The sequence below is a fragment of the Salmo salar genome, chromosome ssa10 (assembly GCF_905237065.1).
Source record: "Salmo salar chromosome ssa10, Ssal_v3.1, whole genome shotgun sequence".
Taxonomy (NCBI): domain Eukaryota; kingdom Metazoa; phylum Chordata; class Actinopteri; order Salmoniformes; family Salmonidae; genus Salmo; species Salmo salar.
Window position 1 is genome coordinate 9,258,384 of NC_059451.1, and position 20,087 is coordinate 9,278,470.

At 41.0% G+C, this 20,087-nt stretch overlaps 1 protein-coding gene across 2 annotated transcripts in view; it reads right to left on the minus strand.

The window, feature by feature from the left end:
- Nucleotides 1–20,087, minus strand: part of LOC106613480 (adhesion G-protein coupled receptor D2) — a 167,014-nt gene that overhangs the window by 61,218 nt on the left and 85,709 nt on the right. For both annotated transcript variants that reach the window (XM_045687280.1, XM_014215752.2), the window contains 2 exons: nucleotides 13,708–13,761; nucleotides 10,711–10,906 (listed from right to left, as the gene is read on the minus strand). In XM_045687280.1, the coding sequence (XP_045543236.1) occupies nucleotides 10,711–10,906; nucleotides 13,708–13,761 (250 nt within the window). The remainder of the gene's footprint in view (nucleotides 1–10,710; nucleotides 10,907–13,707; nucleotides 13,762–20,087) is intronic.

Below are 20,087 nucleotides of genomic sequence, written 5' to 3' on the forward strand. Positions count from 1 at the left end.
CAATATGTCATTGTGTAATTTGGGTGAAATATACCTTTTAGGCCACTTACGGCGAACCCTCCAGAGCCTGGGCCAAATCCACAGTTAGTCTGGGTCTCACTGGATGACGGAAGAAATGAATAAATAGATAAACAGATGAATAGCAAAGAGAAGGAATGGGAGTCTATGCTGGTTGGCCATCCATCATATATCCCATTACCACACAGTGGGAGCAGTATGTATTATGGAGTCAGCCTCCTAAGAAGATACAAATTCAACTTTTCCCTCCAATTTGTTATAGCTTTCAACTCGCCGTTGTTGTTTCTTTGAATTATGAATAGATTTCTGTCCCCGACTTTGCTCAAGCAAGCCGTATGCGAAACGAGTAGGAAAACACATTTGGAACCCGGCACGCTTTGAAACAGTCGAGTGCATATGCATAAACATTCACACTTAAAGCGCCCTAAGAGCGACAACACGCGTTCAATATTTCAGCTTTTCCTTTGTTCATTGGCTGTGTGTCTGATAAATATGAAGTGCCGGAGCATGAGCGCAAGAACATGCGGGTGCCAGAGTTAAAGTTCACCTCAGAATGAATTACAGATTTCACATAATACGGCCCCAAGCAAAAAGGAAATGAAGAATATGGAATTCCTAAATTGACATCTCAAAACGTAATTTCTTCCCCCAAACTGGTTTTCGTGTAAACATATGACTCTAGGCCAGAGATCCTGCATGTGCCATTCAGAGATAAGAGGGAGCGGAGAAGGGAGTGAGAAGAGACAGAGAGAGGAAAAGATGGGAGAGATAGAGAGACAAGAGAGAGATGAGAGAGAGAAAGCGAAACATAGAAGAGAGAGAGATGTAGAAAGACAGAGTGAGAAGAAGGAAGGAATGTAAATACACAGCAAACCAATAGCACATTTTGGCCCCAGCAGTTTGTTTGGGTATTTAGACTGTAGGCTACAATCAAGTCCTCAAAGCCTCAGTCCAAATGACAAGGCCCTGATACAGCGGCACAGATCCACTAAACAAAGGCTGAGCAAGCTAAAGCTCAAAGCATACAACCTTCAAGGTCACCCCCAGTTATTTGTCAATCATTGTGGATGGGAGAAAAATGAATAAAGATGCATAAATGGCTTGAATAAAGAGAGGGCAGGAGGAAAGAAGGAAAGGAAGAGAGAAAGGGAAGTGATTTTTGCATTGGCTGAACTTCTGGGGCCTGTTTTGTTTGACCAGATGTAGAATTAGTACACATCACTTTGCATCAGCGAGACGTTGACCATAAGCCACCATGGAGAGTACACCTCCCTCTCGCCGCACCAGGGTTTGCTGGTGTCTGTAATTCTGCTAGTGCAATTATCGATGTGATGCCAATCCCCAATGTAACAACTCATTCCTTAAGAAAATAGGAGCATATACCTGGATAGATGTGCCCAGCTGTTTTTCCAACTGGAATCAGTAATTGAAAACATAGCATTTCTGTTTTTACACGGATAAACACGGAAAAGCGTCAATGACGTTTGAAGTTATCGTCTTTCAAGAGCTACAGTATAAATCAAATTAGTAAAACCTGACTAATAAAAATTGGTAGTACACTTCAATACACTCTCTTATTTCTGTGATAGGGTGACAAACTAACCTTGCTGGAACACAGCAGACGAAACAGAAAACAGGCTAAACCAATACGGCGGATTAAGAATCACGATGCTATGTTATGGCTAGCTGGAAACGATAACTTTACCCCGTTACTGCCGCTATTCAATCAAAACCGGTATATGGAAATTCCCACAGTGAGGCAGAAAAACAGCGAGAGAGCGCTCTGGTGTTCCTTTTAGCTTCACAACATCAATATTGTGCTAATGATCACACAAACAGAAATGTTCCGGATACCTCCACATGCAGCTTTTGTTTGAACAAGGTGAACGAGGACTAAAAAGGTGTACTTCAGATGAGTTTGAAGGAGAGAAGGTGATGCTGTCATTGTCTCTGGGGCGTTTTGGGAGGCCCCAGATCCTGTGGCGTGTCAATGAATCAGGCTAAACGTGTGTGACAAGCAGCGGGCCAGGAGGGAGGGAATGAAAGAGGGATGGAGGAGGAGAAGTCATCCCCCCATCCCCATGCACCACATTGGTGTTGGTGGGGAGCTCTGGGGGTAATCTGCGGCTGCATGCAATAGAGAGACGAGCCCCTTTATTTAGACGCAATGGTAGGCCCCTAATTGCAGCTGATGCTGAGAAACACATGTTAAGAGGGGGGCGAGTCAGATGTTAGCAGTACAGCCATATGGTTTCTCCTTCACCTACAGGAGATGGGCCTGTACCCAGAGACGACAGACAGCACTAGGGATCAGATCATGGCAGGCTGCGCACTGACAACTTGACTTAGGCTGAGTCCCAAATGGCCCCCTACACCCAATATAGTGTACTACTTTTTACTAGAGTGCTATGTGGATAGAATCCTGGCAGGCTGCGCACTGACAACTTCACTTAAGTTGCATACACAAATGGCACCCTATTCCCTATATAGTGCACTACTTTTGACCAGAGACCTATGGGCCCTGGTTAACAGTATTGCACTATATAGGAAATAGGGGGCCATTAGGGAAGCATACCCTTGACTGACTTTATTTGATTTATTATTGGCCAGGGACAATGCACAAATCTTCAATATTTCTGTAGAAAGGAATTCACTTTTGTTTCGTCACTTTCACAGTTGTTATTTAGGGTTTTTATAGTTGCTCTAAGAAACATTGACTTTCAGTAAGTCCATTAAAATAAGGGGGAGGTGAAACAACAACATTGAGTATTATAAGTAAAACAGCTTTCCAAAACTGTGGTGCACAAATAAAAGGGAACAACAGATGCTAGAGGAGAAAATCTGACCATTAGAACCCTTGTTTATATTGACTTAACACTGTTATTTTAGAAAAACATTTTCTATTAGAACTTATAGAATTATATGATATTCCTACAGTAATATTAAACAAAAAGTTGTGAAAACCCTGAAACAGGTCAACAGTGCCTCTCTGTATGAACATCACACGTGATATTTTTTTTGATTACCTGTTAAACAAAATCTCTTTCTCTGAGCAATTGTATTAGTATACCATAATTGAAAAAAAATTGCATACAATATAACTCAGTATTCGTATTACTTATTTCAAGGATGCCAACAATTTCGTGAGGATAACGACACAGAATTTTTCGAAAATGTTTTATGGGATTGGAGATCACGTTGGGAGGGATCTTAGACTATTCTTTCAAATAGAATCTTTCCCAGATCCTTGATATCCTTCGCCTGCACTTATGGACTGCTCTCTTCAACTCAAACCACAGGTTTTCAATGTGGTTCAAGTCCTGAGACTGAGACTTTTATTTTGTGATCAATTAACCATTCCTTTGTGGATGTTGATTAGTGCTCGGGGTTATTGTCTTACTGGAAAATCCACTTGTGTCAGCCTCCTGCTAGAGCCAAAGCAGGTTTTTGGATAAAATGTCTTGGTATTGGGTAATGTTCATTCTGTTAAATAGAGTTATAGATCGCTGCACTTTACACTTCCTTAGAGCTCAGCTCGTACGTACTATATGCACAATACAACAACACCCACAGACAGTGCACACAATCAACCTCATCTCTCCTCGCTCGCTCTCTATCTATCTCTCTTTTTCATTCGTTAAACTCCATCCTTCAACACCCTGTCTCTCTCTCTCTCCCTCCCTCCCTCCCCCCCCCTCTCTCTCTCTCTCTCTCTCCCTCTCTCCGTGTCCTCCTCACATTATCTAGTTCCAATGGTCCCTTGGCGGTCAGGGGGGTGCCCTACCCACTACTTGCCGACGATTTTAAAAAAATGGCCCGGTATTAAAAACAAATATTCAATCATTGCTCATGTTGCGTTGGATTATGGGCGGGCTCGTCAAGACGATTAGTTAGAGTGGTTGTGCGAGCGCTGGGGCTCCGCTGAGCATTACATATGCATACAGTAGAGTAAAGCAGAGCAGTAGAGTACAATGCTAGCGCAAAGCTCACTAGACGCTCAATCATGCAGAGCGGAGCACATTGATATGGGAGGTGGTGCCGCACAAGAAATTAGCTGGATAATAACGGCTGACAAACAATATTTATGTTTGTGCTTCACAAATAATTAAATAAAATTGGCCTCGGCTGCATTTTGTGGGCCCCCTCGCTTGCTGTAACTGATGGACAAGTCACATAATACTGTAAGTTGCATGGGCTCACCGTGTGCAATAATAGTTTAGAAATTTGTTAACATCCCTATTAGTGAGCATTTCTCCTTTGCCAAGCTAATCCATCCACCTGAGGTGTGGCATATCAATAAGCTGATTAAACGGCATTACACAGGTGCACCTGTGGACAATAAAAGGCCACTCTAAAATGTGCAGTTTTGTCACACAACACAATGCAACAGATGTATCAAGTTTTGAGGGAGCGTGCAATTGGCATGCTGACTGCAGGAATGGCCACCAGAGCTGATGCCAGAAAATGTTATGTTCAATTCTCTACCATAAGCCGCCTCCAACATCGTTTTAGAGAATTTGGCAGTAAGTCCAACTGGCCTCACAACCGCAGACCACGTGTATGGTGTCGTGGGGTTATGGTAAGAGCAGGCATAAGCTACGGACAACAAACACAATTGCATTTAATCGATGGCAATTTCAATGCAAAGAAATACCATGATGAGATCCTGTGGCCCATTGTAAGGCCCATTTTTTTTTAAAAGTTATTTGTGACCAACAGATGCATATCTGTATTCCCAGCCATGTGAAATCAATAGATTAGGGCCGAATGAATTTATTTCAATTGACTGATTTCCTCATATGAACTGTAACTCAGTAAAACCTTTGAAATTGTTGCATGCGGCGTTTATATTTTTGTTTAGTATAATTACACTTTGGATGGTGTATTAATACATCCAGTCACTACAAAGGTATAGGCATCCTTCCTAACTCAGTTGCCGGAGAGGAAGGAAACCGCTGAGGCATTCCAGAAAACTGAGGATGGATCAACATTGTAGTTACTCCACAATTCTAACCTAATTGACAGAGGGAAAAGAAGGAAGCCTGTACAGAATAAAAAGATTCCAAAACATGCATCCTGTTAGTAACAATGCACTAAATTAATACTGCAAAAAGTGTGGCAAAGCAATTCACTTTTTGTCCTCAATACAAAGTAGTATGTTTGGGGCGAATCCAACACAATGCATTACTGAGTACCACTCTCCATATTTTCACGCATAGTGGTGGCTGCATCATGTTATGGGTGTGCTTGCAATCGTTAAGGACTGGGGCATAATCCTAGAGGAAAACCTGGTTCAGTCTGTTTTCCACAAGACACTGGAAGATGAATTCACCTTAACTTAAAACACAATAACCTAGTAGCCTAGTAATTAGACTGTTGGGCCAGTAACCGAAAGGTTGCTGGATCGAAACGCTGAGCTGACAAGGTAAAAAATCTGTCGTTCTGCCCCTGAACAAGGCAGTTAACTTCACTAGGGTAGGGGCCAGCATTCGGAATTTTGGATGAAAAGCATGCCCAAATTAAACTTTTTTAACTTTTCGTCTAGATGTTGAGAGCGCGCTTTGTGCCTTTGGATTACTGAACTAAACGCACCAACAAAACTGAGGTTTTTGGACATAAAGAGGGACATTATCGAACAAAATGAACATTTATTGTGTAACATGGAGTCCTGGGAGTGCCACCAGATGAAGATCAAATGTAAGTGATTCATTTAATCACTATTTCTGAGTCCTCTCCTTGGCTGGAAAATGTCTGTATGGTGTTTTGTGGCTAGGCGCTGTCCTAACATAATCGCTTGGTGTGCTTTCGCCATAAAGCCTTTTTGAAATCTGACACAGTGGCGGGATTAACAAGACGTTTATCTTTAATCCTATGTATAACACTTGTATCTTTCATCAATGTTGATGAGCATTTCTGTAATTTGATTTGGCTCTCTGCAATTTCACCGGATGTTATTTGAGACAATGCATTACTGAAAATAACGCGCCAATTGAAACTGAGGTTTTTGGACATAAAGAGGGACTTTATTGAACATTTGTGTAACGGAGTCCTGGGAGTGCCACCAGATGAAAATCAAAGGTTAGTGATTCATTTAATTGCTATTTCTGACTTTTGTGAGTCCTCTCCTTGGCTGGAAAATGTCTGTATGGTTTCTTGTGGCTAGGCGCTGTCCTAACATAATCGCATGGTGTGCTTTCGCCGTAAAGCCTTTTTGAATCGGACACTGTGGTTGGATTAACAAGAAGTTTCTTTAAAATGGTGTATAATACATGTATGTTTGAGGAATTTTAATTATGGGATTTCTGTTTGAATTTGGCGCCCTGCAATTTTACTGGCTGTTGTCGAGGTGGGACGCTAGCGTCCCAATGATACCAGAGAGGTTAACCCACTGTTCCCCGGTAGGCCATCATTGAAAAGAAGATTTTTTTCTGAACTGAATTGCCTAGTTAAATAAAGGTTCAAATTAAAAATAAAACACATGGCCAAATCTACACTTGAGTTGCTTACAAAGACAGTGTATCAAGGCACAAGGCGAGACCCAAATGCAGACACAGGAGGCAGATGGTTGGAGTCTTACAATGTTTATTAATCCAAAGGGGTAGGCAAGAGAATGGTCGCGGACAGGCAAAAAGGTCTAAACCAGATCAGAGTCCAGGAGGTACAGAGTGGCAGACAGGCTCGTGGTCAAGGCAGGCAGAATGGTCAGGCAGGCGGGTACAAAGTCCAGAAACAGGCAAGGGTCAAAACCGGGAGGACTAGAAAAAGGAGAATGCAAAAAGCAGAACGGGAAAAACGCTAGTTGACTTGGAAACATACAAGACGAACTGGCACAGAGAGACAGGAAACACAGGGATAAATACACTGGGGAAAATAAGCGATACCTGGAAGGGGTGGAGACAATCACAAGGACAGGTGAAACAGATCAGGGCGTGACACAGTGAATGTTCCAAAGTGGCCTAGTTACAGTATTGACTTACAACAACCAATTTGACAGAGCTTGAAGAATTTTCTCAAGAATAAAGGGAAAATGTTGCACAATCCAGGAGTGGAAAAATTTACCCAGAAAGACTCACAGATGTAATCAGTGCAAAAAGTCCTTCTACAAAGTATTGACTCAAAGGTGTGAATACTTACAGTACCAGTCAAAAGTTCGGACACACCTACTCATTTTCTTTATTTCTACTATTTTCTACATTGTAGAATAATAGTGAAGACATCAAAACTATGAAATAACACATATGTAGTCACTAAAAAAGTGTTAAACAAATCAAAATATATTTTATATTTGAGATTCTTCAAAGTAGCCACACTTTGCCTTGATGACAGCTTTGCACACTCTTGGCATTCTCTCAACCAGCTTCATGAGGTAGTCACCTGGAATGCATCTCAATTAATAGGTGTGCCTAGTTAATTTGTGGAATTTCTTTCTTTCTTAATATGTTTGAGCCAATCAGTTGTGTTGTGACAAGGTAGGGGTGGTATACAGAAGATAGCCCTATTTGGTAAAAGACCAAGTCCACATTATGGCAAGAACAGCTCAAATAAGCAAAGAGAAACGACAGTCCATCATTACTTTAAGACATGAAGGTCAGTCAATACGGAACATTTCTTTAAGTGCAGTCGCAAAAACCATCAAACGCTATGATGAAACTGGATCTCATGAGGACCACCACAGGAAAGGAAGACCCAGAGTTACTTCTGCTGTAGAGGATATGTTCATTAGAGTTAACAGCACCTCAGATTGCAGCCCAAATAAATGTTCACAAAGTTCAGGTAACAGACACATCTCAACATCAACTGTTCAGAGGATACTGCGTGAATCAGGCCTTAATGGTCAAATTGCTGCAAAGAAACCACTACTAAAGGACACCAATAAGAAGAGACTTGTTTGGGCCAAGAAACACAAGCAATGGACATTAGACTGGTGGAAATCTGTCCTTTGGTCTGACGAGTCCAAATTTGAGATTTTTGTCTCCAACTGCCATGTCTTGGTAGGATGAACGGATGATCCCCGCATATGTGATTCCCACCGTGAAGTATGGAGGATGAGATGTGATGGTGTGGGGGTGCTTTGCTGGTGACACTGTCAGTGATTTATTTAGAATTCAAGGCACACTTAACCAGCATGGCTACCACAGGATTCTGCAGCGGATTCTGCACAGGATTCTGCAGCCATCCCATCCAGTTTGCGCTTAGTGGGACTATAATTTCTTTTTCAACAGGACAATGACCTAAAACACTCCTCTAGGCTGTGTAAGGGCTATTTGACCAAGGAGAGTGATGGGAGTGCTACATCAGATGACCTGGCCTCCACAATCACCCGACCTCAACCCAATTGAGATTGTTTGGGATGAGTTGGACCGCAGAGCGAAGGAAAAGCAGCCAACAAATGCTCAGCATATGTGGGAAATCCTTCAAGACTGTTAGAAAACAATTCCTCATGAAGCTGGTTGCCAAGAGTGTGCAAAGCTGTCATCAAGGCAAAGGGTGGCTACTTTGAAGAATATCAAATACAAAATATATTTGGATTTGTAATTCTTTTTTGGTTACTACATGATTCCATAAATGTTATTTCATCATGTTGATGTCTTCACTATTATTCTACAACGTAGAAAATAGTAAAAAATAAAGAAAAACCCTTGAATGAGTAGGTGTGTCCAAACTTTTGACTGGTACTGTATGTAAATGAGATATTTCTGTATTTCAGTTTCAATAAATTAGCAAAATAAATTGTCAAACATGTTTTCATTATGGGGTAATGTGTGTAGATGGGTAAAAAAAAGAAGTGTTTTTATTAATTTTGAATTCAGCTTGTAACGACAAAATGTGGAATAATTCAAAGGGTATAAATACTTTCTGAAGGCATTGTATGTATAATATTCAAGGTGCAATCTGTGATTGCAACATCCATTTTTGGACTTATTCTTGATTGATTATAAACTGGCTCAAGCACTTAATGCTGATTGGCTGAAAGCTGTGGTATATCAGACCGTATACCACGGGTATGACAAAACATTTATTTTCACTGCTCTGATTATGTTGGTAACCAGTTTATAATAGCAAAGAGGCACCTCGGGGGTTTGTGATATATGGCCAAAATAACACGGCTAAGGGCTGTGTCCTAGCACTTCGTGTTGCGTCGTGCATAAGAACAGCCCTTAGCCATGGTATATTGGCCATATACCACACCCCCTCGGGCCTTATTGCTTAAATATAACATAGAAATGCCTCATGAGCTTAGTTAGACTGTTTTTCTCTGTCAGAACCCCAAATATGAGCTAATTTTACTCCATTGTGTGTAAACAATGTATAGCTTCAAAACATGGTTAAAACATAATTTTGATCTCATAGATGGTCAGTCCTTGAACCCATCCCTCGCCAGTTTACCAAAAAAGTGTCAGGCTGAGCAATTGTTTGAATACCAGATTGCCGCTTTAATGAAATGACAAGATATAGCAGCTTGACTCTGTATTTGAGTCACTTACAAAGGAGATGCTTTAAACCACCATCCTTTTTTTACTGCTTTGAGAAACTTTCCTCTGCTGTGTGTGTGTGTCTGTGTTGTGTTTGTGTATGTGTGTGTGCATGTGCGTAAATACTTTGTGTGTGCATGCGTGCATATGTGCGTGTGTGCATGCATGGCTGTGTTGTGTGTTATCATGTGTGTTTTCCCCCCTTCAATTACATTGACTCCACTCAGTGATACACGGGTCAGGGAACTGCATTAAAGCTGTTCAGTCTGTGCGGTCTGGACAGTGTTTGAGTCCTACAGAGGAGCTGTCACGTCTGGGTTCACTCTCTGTGCCAAGCACCGCTCCTCGTTCACAACCTAATGCATCGCAGATTCGCTGTTCAATCAAAGCCAATACGCAGGTTCCCGCAGTAAGACTAGGATGAGATTGTTCTTGAGGAAGATGGTTTGAATAAATGTGAGGTTGAATTGACATGTTTTGTCATATAAAAACACTTTTTTGTTGATTAAATGACTCCAAACTCATGTTGCGCCAAGATCCGGTTTCAGGTTTCGATTGAATAAAGTTCCATATTTATCAGTCCTAATTACATAGGCTACTCAAAATCCTCTAAGAGAAACTATTATTGGTTTAGAAAAATCAGCAAAGGTTATTTGTTTTATTTTTGTTCCTGAATTTCATGATTGCCTCTCGAAGTTGTACAACATTTGAGTAATATGCTTATTTTTTATTATATTTGCAAAAAGGAGGACAAGAACTCTGTCCTCCTTTTCGTAATTTACTTAGACAGTTGGAAGGTAGGCAGGGTACAGGTTGTAGAGGGGAAGACAGCAAGAAAGTACAGACTGGGGTGAGATGCGTACCCATGCCACTGTGGGCAATATGTCCATGGGAGTCTGTAGGACTACAAACTACACTTGGCCACACTCCCACACAGGGTAATATGTTTTTGAAGTGAAGAATGAGTGTCTAAATATTTTTGGAACGATTTAGATTTTTTTTTTTGTGAAAAGCTTGAGCATATTCTTTCAGCCGTCTTTTCTCCCCTTTCATTCAGCTCTCAGACCATGGTACGCATTATACAGCCTGAGATCTCCTTTTCTGAGTGAAATGCAGCATTCGGGATGAGGGTCAGAAAGCACTGAGGGAGGTAGTCATCGATTCACCCCTGTAGGTAGTATTGTCATCGGAACTGTGGGTGAGGGAGCTTGTGGCTCACCTCTGTTGGCGTTCTCCTCCACAAGGCCTGGGGTGTGGGGGTAGGTGGGGTTGGGAAGTGGGCTGGGCTGGCCGGAGCAGGTCTTGTCCCCCCCTTCGTCCAGGCTGGGACCTTGGGGGCCCTGGGGGGAAGGCGTGGGGGAGCTGGCGGGCCGGGAGCTGGTTAATGAGCTGGAGGGTCTGGAGCTGGCACAGTTCTGGAGGGGCACAGGGAGAAGAGTAAGGAGTCAAGAACTTAATGATTGTCGGAGAAAGAATAAAAACTGTCAACAAAAATAATACTTATATTTTAAGCAAAAGAGAACAAAATGTGTGCTGAAAAAAAAAATAACAAATGTATTAACAAAAAATATAAAACGACTGATTTGTTATCCAAAAATAATATTCAAGGGTAATAATATTTCATCCTTTTGAAAGCATTCAGTTGATCAAATATCTTGTTTTTGGTCTCGATTCTTCTCATTGAGTATGCAACTTTTTCCCCCTCTGCGTCTTTGTTCTCGTTTGGGGTTTTGATTTGGAGGCGGGCTTAGAGGAGGGGAGTGCAGCCAACAGACAAAAGGTCTATGGGCTTTAAAATGGAAAGCTGTCCTAGCCAACAACCTGACATAACTTCCTCCTTCTGCTCCTTGTAATTCATTGGCAGATTCTCCTACTGACCTGGATGGAAACCTTACAAACTATAAACAAACCCATTTAAGAAAGAAGACCATGTGCAGACCAGTTGACCACCCAGTTAAAATGGTGAAAGCCCTCCATGGCATTGTGCATGCAATCAAAGTGTTTTGTGGCAAGTGCACTCTCTATCCATCTCTATGGGCGACACATTTCACAATTTTAACAAAATTAAAACAGGGAATTCTCTCTAAGAGACCAAAATAAACTCCAATCATTGAATCCCATTTGTTTGCACAGCTATTAAACAGACTTCAGAGAGCATCAGGGCACTTCCATGGGCTCGGCCTCTTGTATTACATATGTCTGTCATGAAGGAATGCCTAGCATCACAGATCTCTGAACAAACACTCAAAGTTATGCCTGCCGCTCCTTTTACAACCCCTACTCAATGTAGATCTCCAGGAAACACACACACACACCCACACTGTTCGCCCCCTGCTTCCTATATCTTGTCAAAACTTGAATTAAGATTTAATTTTTTTACTAATCCACTCCCAATATCGATATTTCAGTGCTGTCACAGCCACGGAACTCAAAGTACTGAAAAGGGGTTGTTTTTTTATTTGGGTGGTGCAACTGACAGCTTTATTTCACAAAGCAATCTGGCAGTGTGTGTACAAGTGTGGGGTCATCAGGGTCACCAGGCAGTTGGTATCAAGCAGGCAGGCAACATTGGTCTAGAGCTTGTGTATAAATAACGAGGGGGGGACTCCCGAAGGTCTAAAAGGGCTGTTTGCCCAACCTACTGCATGTTGGGGCTGCTGAACAGCTCGAGAAATCGGTCAATAGGATTATTAAATTAACAATGACAGAATGTCATTAGATGTAACGATTGGAGGTCATTTTTTTGCTTCGCTGCACTATACCTATGCTGATATGAATGCGGCGCCGGATCATTTAAGAGATGTGAACAACAACGTTGCGCTGTGTTTCCTCTTTTTATTTTTTTTATTTCAATATTTGCTTTGATGTGTCTTCTGAGAAATCCATGGACTAATGGCCAATTAGAAAACAGAGCGGAAACGAACAGCGTGCTTCATTCTAGTGTATCTGGTTATGCGTCACACAATCATTTTACATCAACCTTATGAAACATTCATAAAAAGCCTTTTAGATAAAACTATTTTGTATGTCTCATTTATCTTCTGAAGTACCATATGCAGTAACGGTATGCTGCGAAGAACTGTATTCGTACCTTCCACCAGAGACGATACTGAATCCTATATTTTACAACTGGGGAGATATAGGGCATGTTCGGTCATCTAGAGCCAAATGTCTCCCATCTCCAGACAGACAGGTAGATACTGTATTTCAGCGGGATTTATGGGGCAAAATAGCATTAGCTAAAAAACATCCGCTGCATGGGCAAACTGGATGGCGGACTTTGAGATTGGAAAATTGCCAGAGAGCACTAAAAGGAGCACCCCCACACTGATAATACAGCTGCACGGTATATCAGCTACCTTGGGGTGTGTTTGCTGCCCCCCCCCCCGAGTCATTTTTTACTAGTCACAATCTTTAGTGTCAGGAACTGTAACGGGGTCAAAAAGGAAGAAGGGGCGATATTCTAAAATCAATCTGCCTTTAAAAATGGTCTGATTCCCTTCTCAATGACCTGATGGTTGGTGGGTGGGGGGGGGGACTGGACTGGGGTACAAACTGCTCTGAGCCATAAAGCGTGACAACCCGGGAGAGGAGTTAATGTGATCACTCATAAGGGACGAGTTGCAGAAGGGGGGAGAGGAGAGGGGACAGTGGTTGTGTGTGAAGAGGGGTGGGGGGCTTTGGTTGGTGTGTGTATGTGTGGAGGGGGGCTATTAACTACTTTTAAAGCGCTTTGCCGGAGCTAAGTGATTGCAGGGAGCAGGAGGGAACAGTATAAATAGTGGCCTGACACTTTAATGTCAGGGGACAGCTCGTCCAGGATTAGAAACTTGTAACCCCGGTGGTGCGGGTGACATTGGTCGGGATGAAGGTTCTGGGCCGGCGTGCGGCATAGGGGCTATTACAGAGGTGCGTGTTTGATGTATAAGGGCTTCAAACATGGGGCTTGCCACCAGCAGTACAAAAAGCATTGCTCAGCGGCTACTTCTCACTGACATTGCAGCATTGATGTGGAAAAGAACATGGTGTGTGTACTATTGTGAACTATGTATGAACTATGTGGTGAACTATGTGAATCTGTACACACACACACACACACACACACACACACACACACACACACACACACACACACACACACACACACACACACACACACACACACACACACACACACACACACACACACACGTAAAAGGGATGCTAGGTTACATACTGAAAAACGTAGCGCTTTTCTTCTCTCCTTGATCCTTTTAACTGTGCTCCGAACCTGCAGCAAAGAGAGATGCGAGAAAGAGCGAGAGAGAGAGACAGGGCAATAAGAGAGTTTGACACTGAACATACCATGCTGTATTTGTATTTATTAAGGATCCCATTAGCTGCTGCTTTGGCAGCACCTACTCTTCCTGGGGTCCAGGAACATTACGGCAGTTATATACAATTTAAAATATTACATTACATAACACTTTTCACAACACATTAAGTGTGTTCTCTCAGGCCCTACTCTACTATCAAATATCTACAATACAAAATCCATGTGTACGAGTGCGTGTCTTATCATGTGCGTGTGTCTCTTCACAGTCCCCGCTGTTCCATAAGGTGTATTTTTATCTTTTTTTTTTTTTTTATATGATTCTACTGCTTGCATCAGTTACCTGATGTGGAATAGAGATCCATGTAGCCATGGCTCTATGTAGTACTGTGCGTTTCCCATAGTCTGTTCTTGACTTACAACACTTACAAAAACAAAACAAAAAATCCTTCAAAGGCATCTCCCTGCATCTGGAAGCAACCAAAGCGTGGAAATTCAAAATAAAGAACAAAGTGGAGAGAGAGAGAGAGAGAGAGAGAGAGAGAGAGAGAGAGAGAGAGAGAGAGAGAGCGAGACAGAGACAGAGAGAGAGACACACAAAGCACGCAGCACATTTTTTTTTAGGCCGATGAGCAGCACCGGAGAGGGGAAAACAGAAATGTTCCAGTTTGTCAGGGGTAATGGAACCTGAAAGTGACACATAGCGCCAGCAAACTAAGGAGACTACTTTAAGCTATCATCTGTCACATGGCAAGGGGAACCAACAAATGGAGCTATAGGGGGAAAAGGGTTGCACTAGCAGAACAGATTACATTTGCAGTGTGGAGAAGTATCCAATAGTGCTGTTTTGTTGCATACATAGCTTACATCTCTTTTTTGGTGGTTAAAAGTTTTGGGCAGGGTATATTTACAGTATGAATACACATTGCATTGTAGGCTATTCTTTGTATATATATTTCTTTTTTCAGTAGAATTTGGTTTACATGAAAATGGAGCTACTAAAGTAACAATAGCAAGGCAAGGATTCACTTGAAAGTGATCAAATTAATTACTGATAGATATTTCCCTAAAGCTGGCTCTTAACATTAGTAGAATGTGTTTAAGGTTTCCAATAGAATGCTTTAATATTACATTTTTTATTCATAATATATTTTGTGTGATTCATTTCATCATACCTCTTCCTACAAGTTGGCTACATTTAAAAATGTTTTACAACTTTATGTTAAGCCTGCAGGAGTGATGCATCCCAAGGCTGTTATTATGCATCGCAAGACTTGGCATAAGCATGTATGACCCCTTATGTCTCGTTATCAACTTGACGAAAACTATTTTGAGTCAGTTAAAAATGTCCTACATGGAGAGAGAGTCAAATATCATAAGCCTTACAATACATTTTAAAGGCTCATGCATGCTTATAACAACAACAAAAAACACAAGTTCAGGCTTTACTGATCTGTATTCTATTGATCCTGTTTACTACTGTAACTGTGAAGCATTTCCGTCCAATGACGTTTTCTCCAATGAGGCTGGTTGCTGTCACCATACACTGTAAATTTGTAACGGGCTCCGGCGCACCCAGGGGCAGCCCGCTCCATTAGTGAATATGCATTATTTCTTATGGCTTCATTAGGCCGCGGCATGTCATAATTTATGACGCCACACTGAAATACACACACAAATAGTGTGTGTGTGTCTGTGTATGTGTGTGTGGCAGGGGGATGTTTTGCATACACACAATCGCTGAGTGGGCCCATAATGAAGAGAGCAGAAGGCTCCTGACAGGCAGAATCAACAGAGCAGTGTCATTCCACACCCCTATTAATCCTGACGCGATGAGGAGTGGCGAGCGTTTGAGATGAGTTTAGATAATGTTTACTCAGCGATATTCAGGGGGAATCCTGGTGTTTTTGTTCATAGCAAAGCTGAGGAAATTACGTGACATTGACCTGCCGAGCATTTGAAATGCGTTTGTGATGCGTTTAGATAATGTTTACCAAGCGCTGTTGAAGGGGAAATCCTGGTTATTTCGTTAGCATAAAAGAAAAGGCGAGAGGCAATTAAGTGACATTGAGTTAATTAATAATTTGACAATGAAGGGAACGGCATTGTTTTAGACGATTGTTATGCGGTTAAGGATTTCTGTTGCCTGAAGGTTTTGCAGGGAGTCTCTGATATAAATGGGAGAAAAACGATTAGCACATGAAAGACGTGCATGTACACACACCTGCCGACATCCTTAGAGTTGATTGAAATAAAAAGTAATCAAAGAAGAGGATGAAAAGCTGACCAAGGAGAAAAAGTTAATTGGGATAAATTATGTAATCATTCAATCATGTAATTAAATATATGTTGCAATGGAGTGTAATATCAGTGGGTATGATATATGTAACATTGTGTTTTCCTAATTATGAAAACTGCAAACAAGAAGAGTATTTTCCACCTTTGCTTGAAATGCACAGTACAGTTAAGCAAATTTTGGTAACTTTAAATACATTTGAATTTGATTGAATCTTTTCAACTTTTTTTATTCATTGCAATCTGTGTAACATGTAACTCTAATTGACAATAAAACGCACACTACTCATTGATGTAATTGTTCATATTCATATTTAGATTTAAGGGACCCATTTAATAAAATAACATAGAACAAATACATACGATCTATCACTGTTCTCAAAGAATAATGCTGAGTAACACTTTATAATAAATGGTTTATTACTGAACATTATTAAATTGTGTTACCTACTCCTGTATAGTGATATAAGAAGGTTCAATATAATCTACTGGTGTGTACACGCATAGAGATCCCACACATATCCCTGATTCTATATGTAATTCTTTGCCAACACCAATGTTGCTAAAAGAAAATGAATGTAACGAGACCAATGGATCGCAGGTTCCAACCTATTAAAATGAATAAATAAATGACAATATCCATCCAGGCCTTCGCCACCTGGGAAATTTGTGTGACTGGACCTTCTCAAATCGTATTTGAGTACCCCTGATCTAAGGGGATACAATCTGGCAACTCTCCACTTCAAACAGAGATACGGTGGCTTCAGAAAGTATTCAGTATTTCCCTTAACTTATTTCACATTTTGTTGTGTTACAGCCTGAATTAAAATTGGATTCAAATGATTTTTCTCACACATCTACACACAATATCCTATAATGACAAAGACATTTTCTTAAAAAAAATTATAATAATTTATTGAAAATGAAATACAGAAATAGATAATTTACATAAGTAGTCACACCCCTGAGTCAATACATGTTAGAATCACCTTTGGCTGCAATTACAGCAGTGAGTCTTCTGGGTAAGTCTCTAAGAGCTTTGCAAACCTGGATTGTACAATATTTGCACATAAAAAAATTATTCAAGCTCTGTCGGTTAGCTCTGTTCCATTTCTTTTTATCCTAAAAAAAAATCCATAGTCCTCGCCAATGGCAAGCATACCCATAACATGATACAGCCCCAACATGCTTGAACATATGAAGAGTGGTACTCAGTGATGAGTTGTGTTGGATTTGCCCCAAACATAAACACTTTGTATTCAGGATATAAAGGTCATTTCTTTGCCGCATTTTTTTGCACTTGCAAACAGGATGCATGTTTTGCAATATTTTTATTCTGTACAGGCTTTCTTCTTTCCACTCTGTCAATTAGGTTATTATTGTGGAGTAACTATAATGTTGTTGATCCATCCTAAATGTTCTCCTATCACAGCCATTAAACTCTGTAACTGTTTTAAAGTCACCATTGGCCTCATGGCGAAATCCCTGAGCGGTTTCCTTCCTCTCCGGCAAGTTAGGAAGGATGCCTGTATCTTTGCAGTGTCTGGGTGTATTGCTACAGTACACCACCCAAAGTGTAATTACACTGTAATAACTTCACCATGCTCAAAGGGATATTCAATGTCAGTTTTTTTTTTTTTTACCCATCTACAAATAGGTGCCCTTCTTTGTGAAGCATTGGAAAACCTCCCTGGTCTTTGTGGTTGAATCTGTGTTTGAAATTCACTACTCGATTGAGAGACCTTAAAGATACTTGTATGTGTGGGGTACAGAGATGAGGTACTCATTCAAAAATCATGTTAAACACTATTATTGCACACAGAGTGTGTCCATGAAACTTTCATGTGACTTGTTAAGCAAATGTTTACTTCTGAACTTATTTAGGCATGCCATAACAATATATCAAGGGACACAGCATATCAAGGGACACAGCATTCAGTCAATAAGCATACTTATTGATTGAAGACATTTCAGCTTTGCATTTTTATTAATTGGTAAAGAATTCTAAAAACATAATTCCACTTTGACCTTATGGGGTATTCTGTGTAGACCAGTGACACAAATCACAATGTAATACATTTTAAATTCAGGCTGTAACACAACAAAAATGTGGAAAAAGCCAGAGGTGTGAATACTTTCTGAAAGCACTATACATACCCCACCAGACACCACACTATGGGTTTCTTCACGGTGCATAAACCAAAAACAGATCGAATGGATCGCTCAGTTATGTATAGAGCCATGTCATCATGGAATTCTCTGCCACCAGAGGTTACACTCAGGTAAAAAGCAAGTTTAGCTTAAAAAACTGCTTTAAAAAATATATATATTGTATCACAGCACCTCTTCTCTTTCTAAAGACCTAATTTAACTGTGCTGTATATAAGAATATGAATATATGAATAGTGGGTAAATAGTATTTTTGTTGTCCCTTGTAATGTTATGTTGTTCTTGTCTATTACTGTTCTGTACTTCGTCATGTATTTGTACGTTTTATGTGGACCCCAGGAAGAGTAGCTGCTGCATGTGCAGTAGCTAAGTGGGATCCTAATAAACTAAACTTTCTCTCTCGTCACATATGCAATAATTGAATCCAACAGGAGGTCATTGGATGTTACCTTCCCTGGTGATCTGGACTGGTTTGCTTAAACCAGAGCAGACAGAACAGAACGTCTCACTCTGGCCTCTCCTTTCCGCTCCTTAATGATCTGATTTACCCCTAGTCAGACACACACACGAAAACTTTGATCGTTCTATTCAGCTTTTTGCAATTTTTCTATTAAACACAAATTTCCTTTGGGTGTCAGAGGGCGAAACGTGAAGCTGCCAGTGTTTTCTGTCACACCTTCAAGCAGCGTCAAAAAAGCAAAAAAAGGACAGCGCACGAGAAAAGCAAAAAAGAAAACAGGGAGATAAAAAAAGGGAAGATTATTACGTTTAGTATTTACAAACCCCTTTTGAAAAGCAGAACGTGTAAATGGGTTGCTCACAAATTGTGAAGACCCAGAGGTCAAGGAGAACTTGAAGTAAGAAAATTGATTCCTGCACACTAAAAAAGCCACTTAAGCAAGAATGTGACAATGATTTATTTTACAATGCGGGGGGTCAGGCCAATGCGTCTGCTATGTCAATGCAGTGCTATGACTCAGGGACACCTCTTCACACCTCTCTGTAGAGCAGAATGATAAAAAAACTAAGTGAGGAGAGGTGTCCTGACTCTTGCGGTCACGTACTGCGTGGACTCCTGTGATGGAGGGAGGGGGGGGCGGAAAAACGGGGATGGATAGGGGGGTGATGTAGAGGAAGAGGGGACATTGTACTGTGCCCCAGTACAATGACCTTGCCCACTAAGTCATAGCATCAGAAGATTATATTTTTTATGCATCCTTGCTGCATTGATAGAAGTCACCCAGTTCTAAGGTATATATATATATATATATACACACACAGTACCAGTCAACATTTTGGACACACCTACTCATTCAAGGGTTTTTCTTTATTTTTACTATTTTCTACATTGTAGAATAATAGTGAAGACATCAACACAATGAAATAACATATATGAAATAATGTAGTAACCAAAAGTAGCCACCCTTTGCCTTGATGACAGCTTTGCACACGCTTGGCATTCTCTCAACCAGCTTCACCTGGAATGCTTTTCCAACAGTCTTGAAGGAGTTGTCACATATGCTGAGCACTTGTTGGCTGTTTTTCCTTCACTCTGCGGTTCAACTCATCCCAAAAAATCTCAATTGGGTTGAGATCGGGTGATTGTGGAGGCCTATGTCATCTGATGAAGCACTCCATCACCCTCCTTCTAAGTCATATAGTCCTTACACAGCTTGGAGGTGTATTGGGTCATTGTCCTGTTGAAAAACAAAGGATAGTCGCACTACGCCCAAACCAGATGGGATGGCATATAGTTGCAGATATGCTGTGTCCCTTGATATATAAATATATCACCGTCAGTGTCACCAGCAAAGCACCCC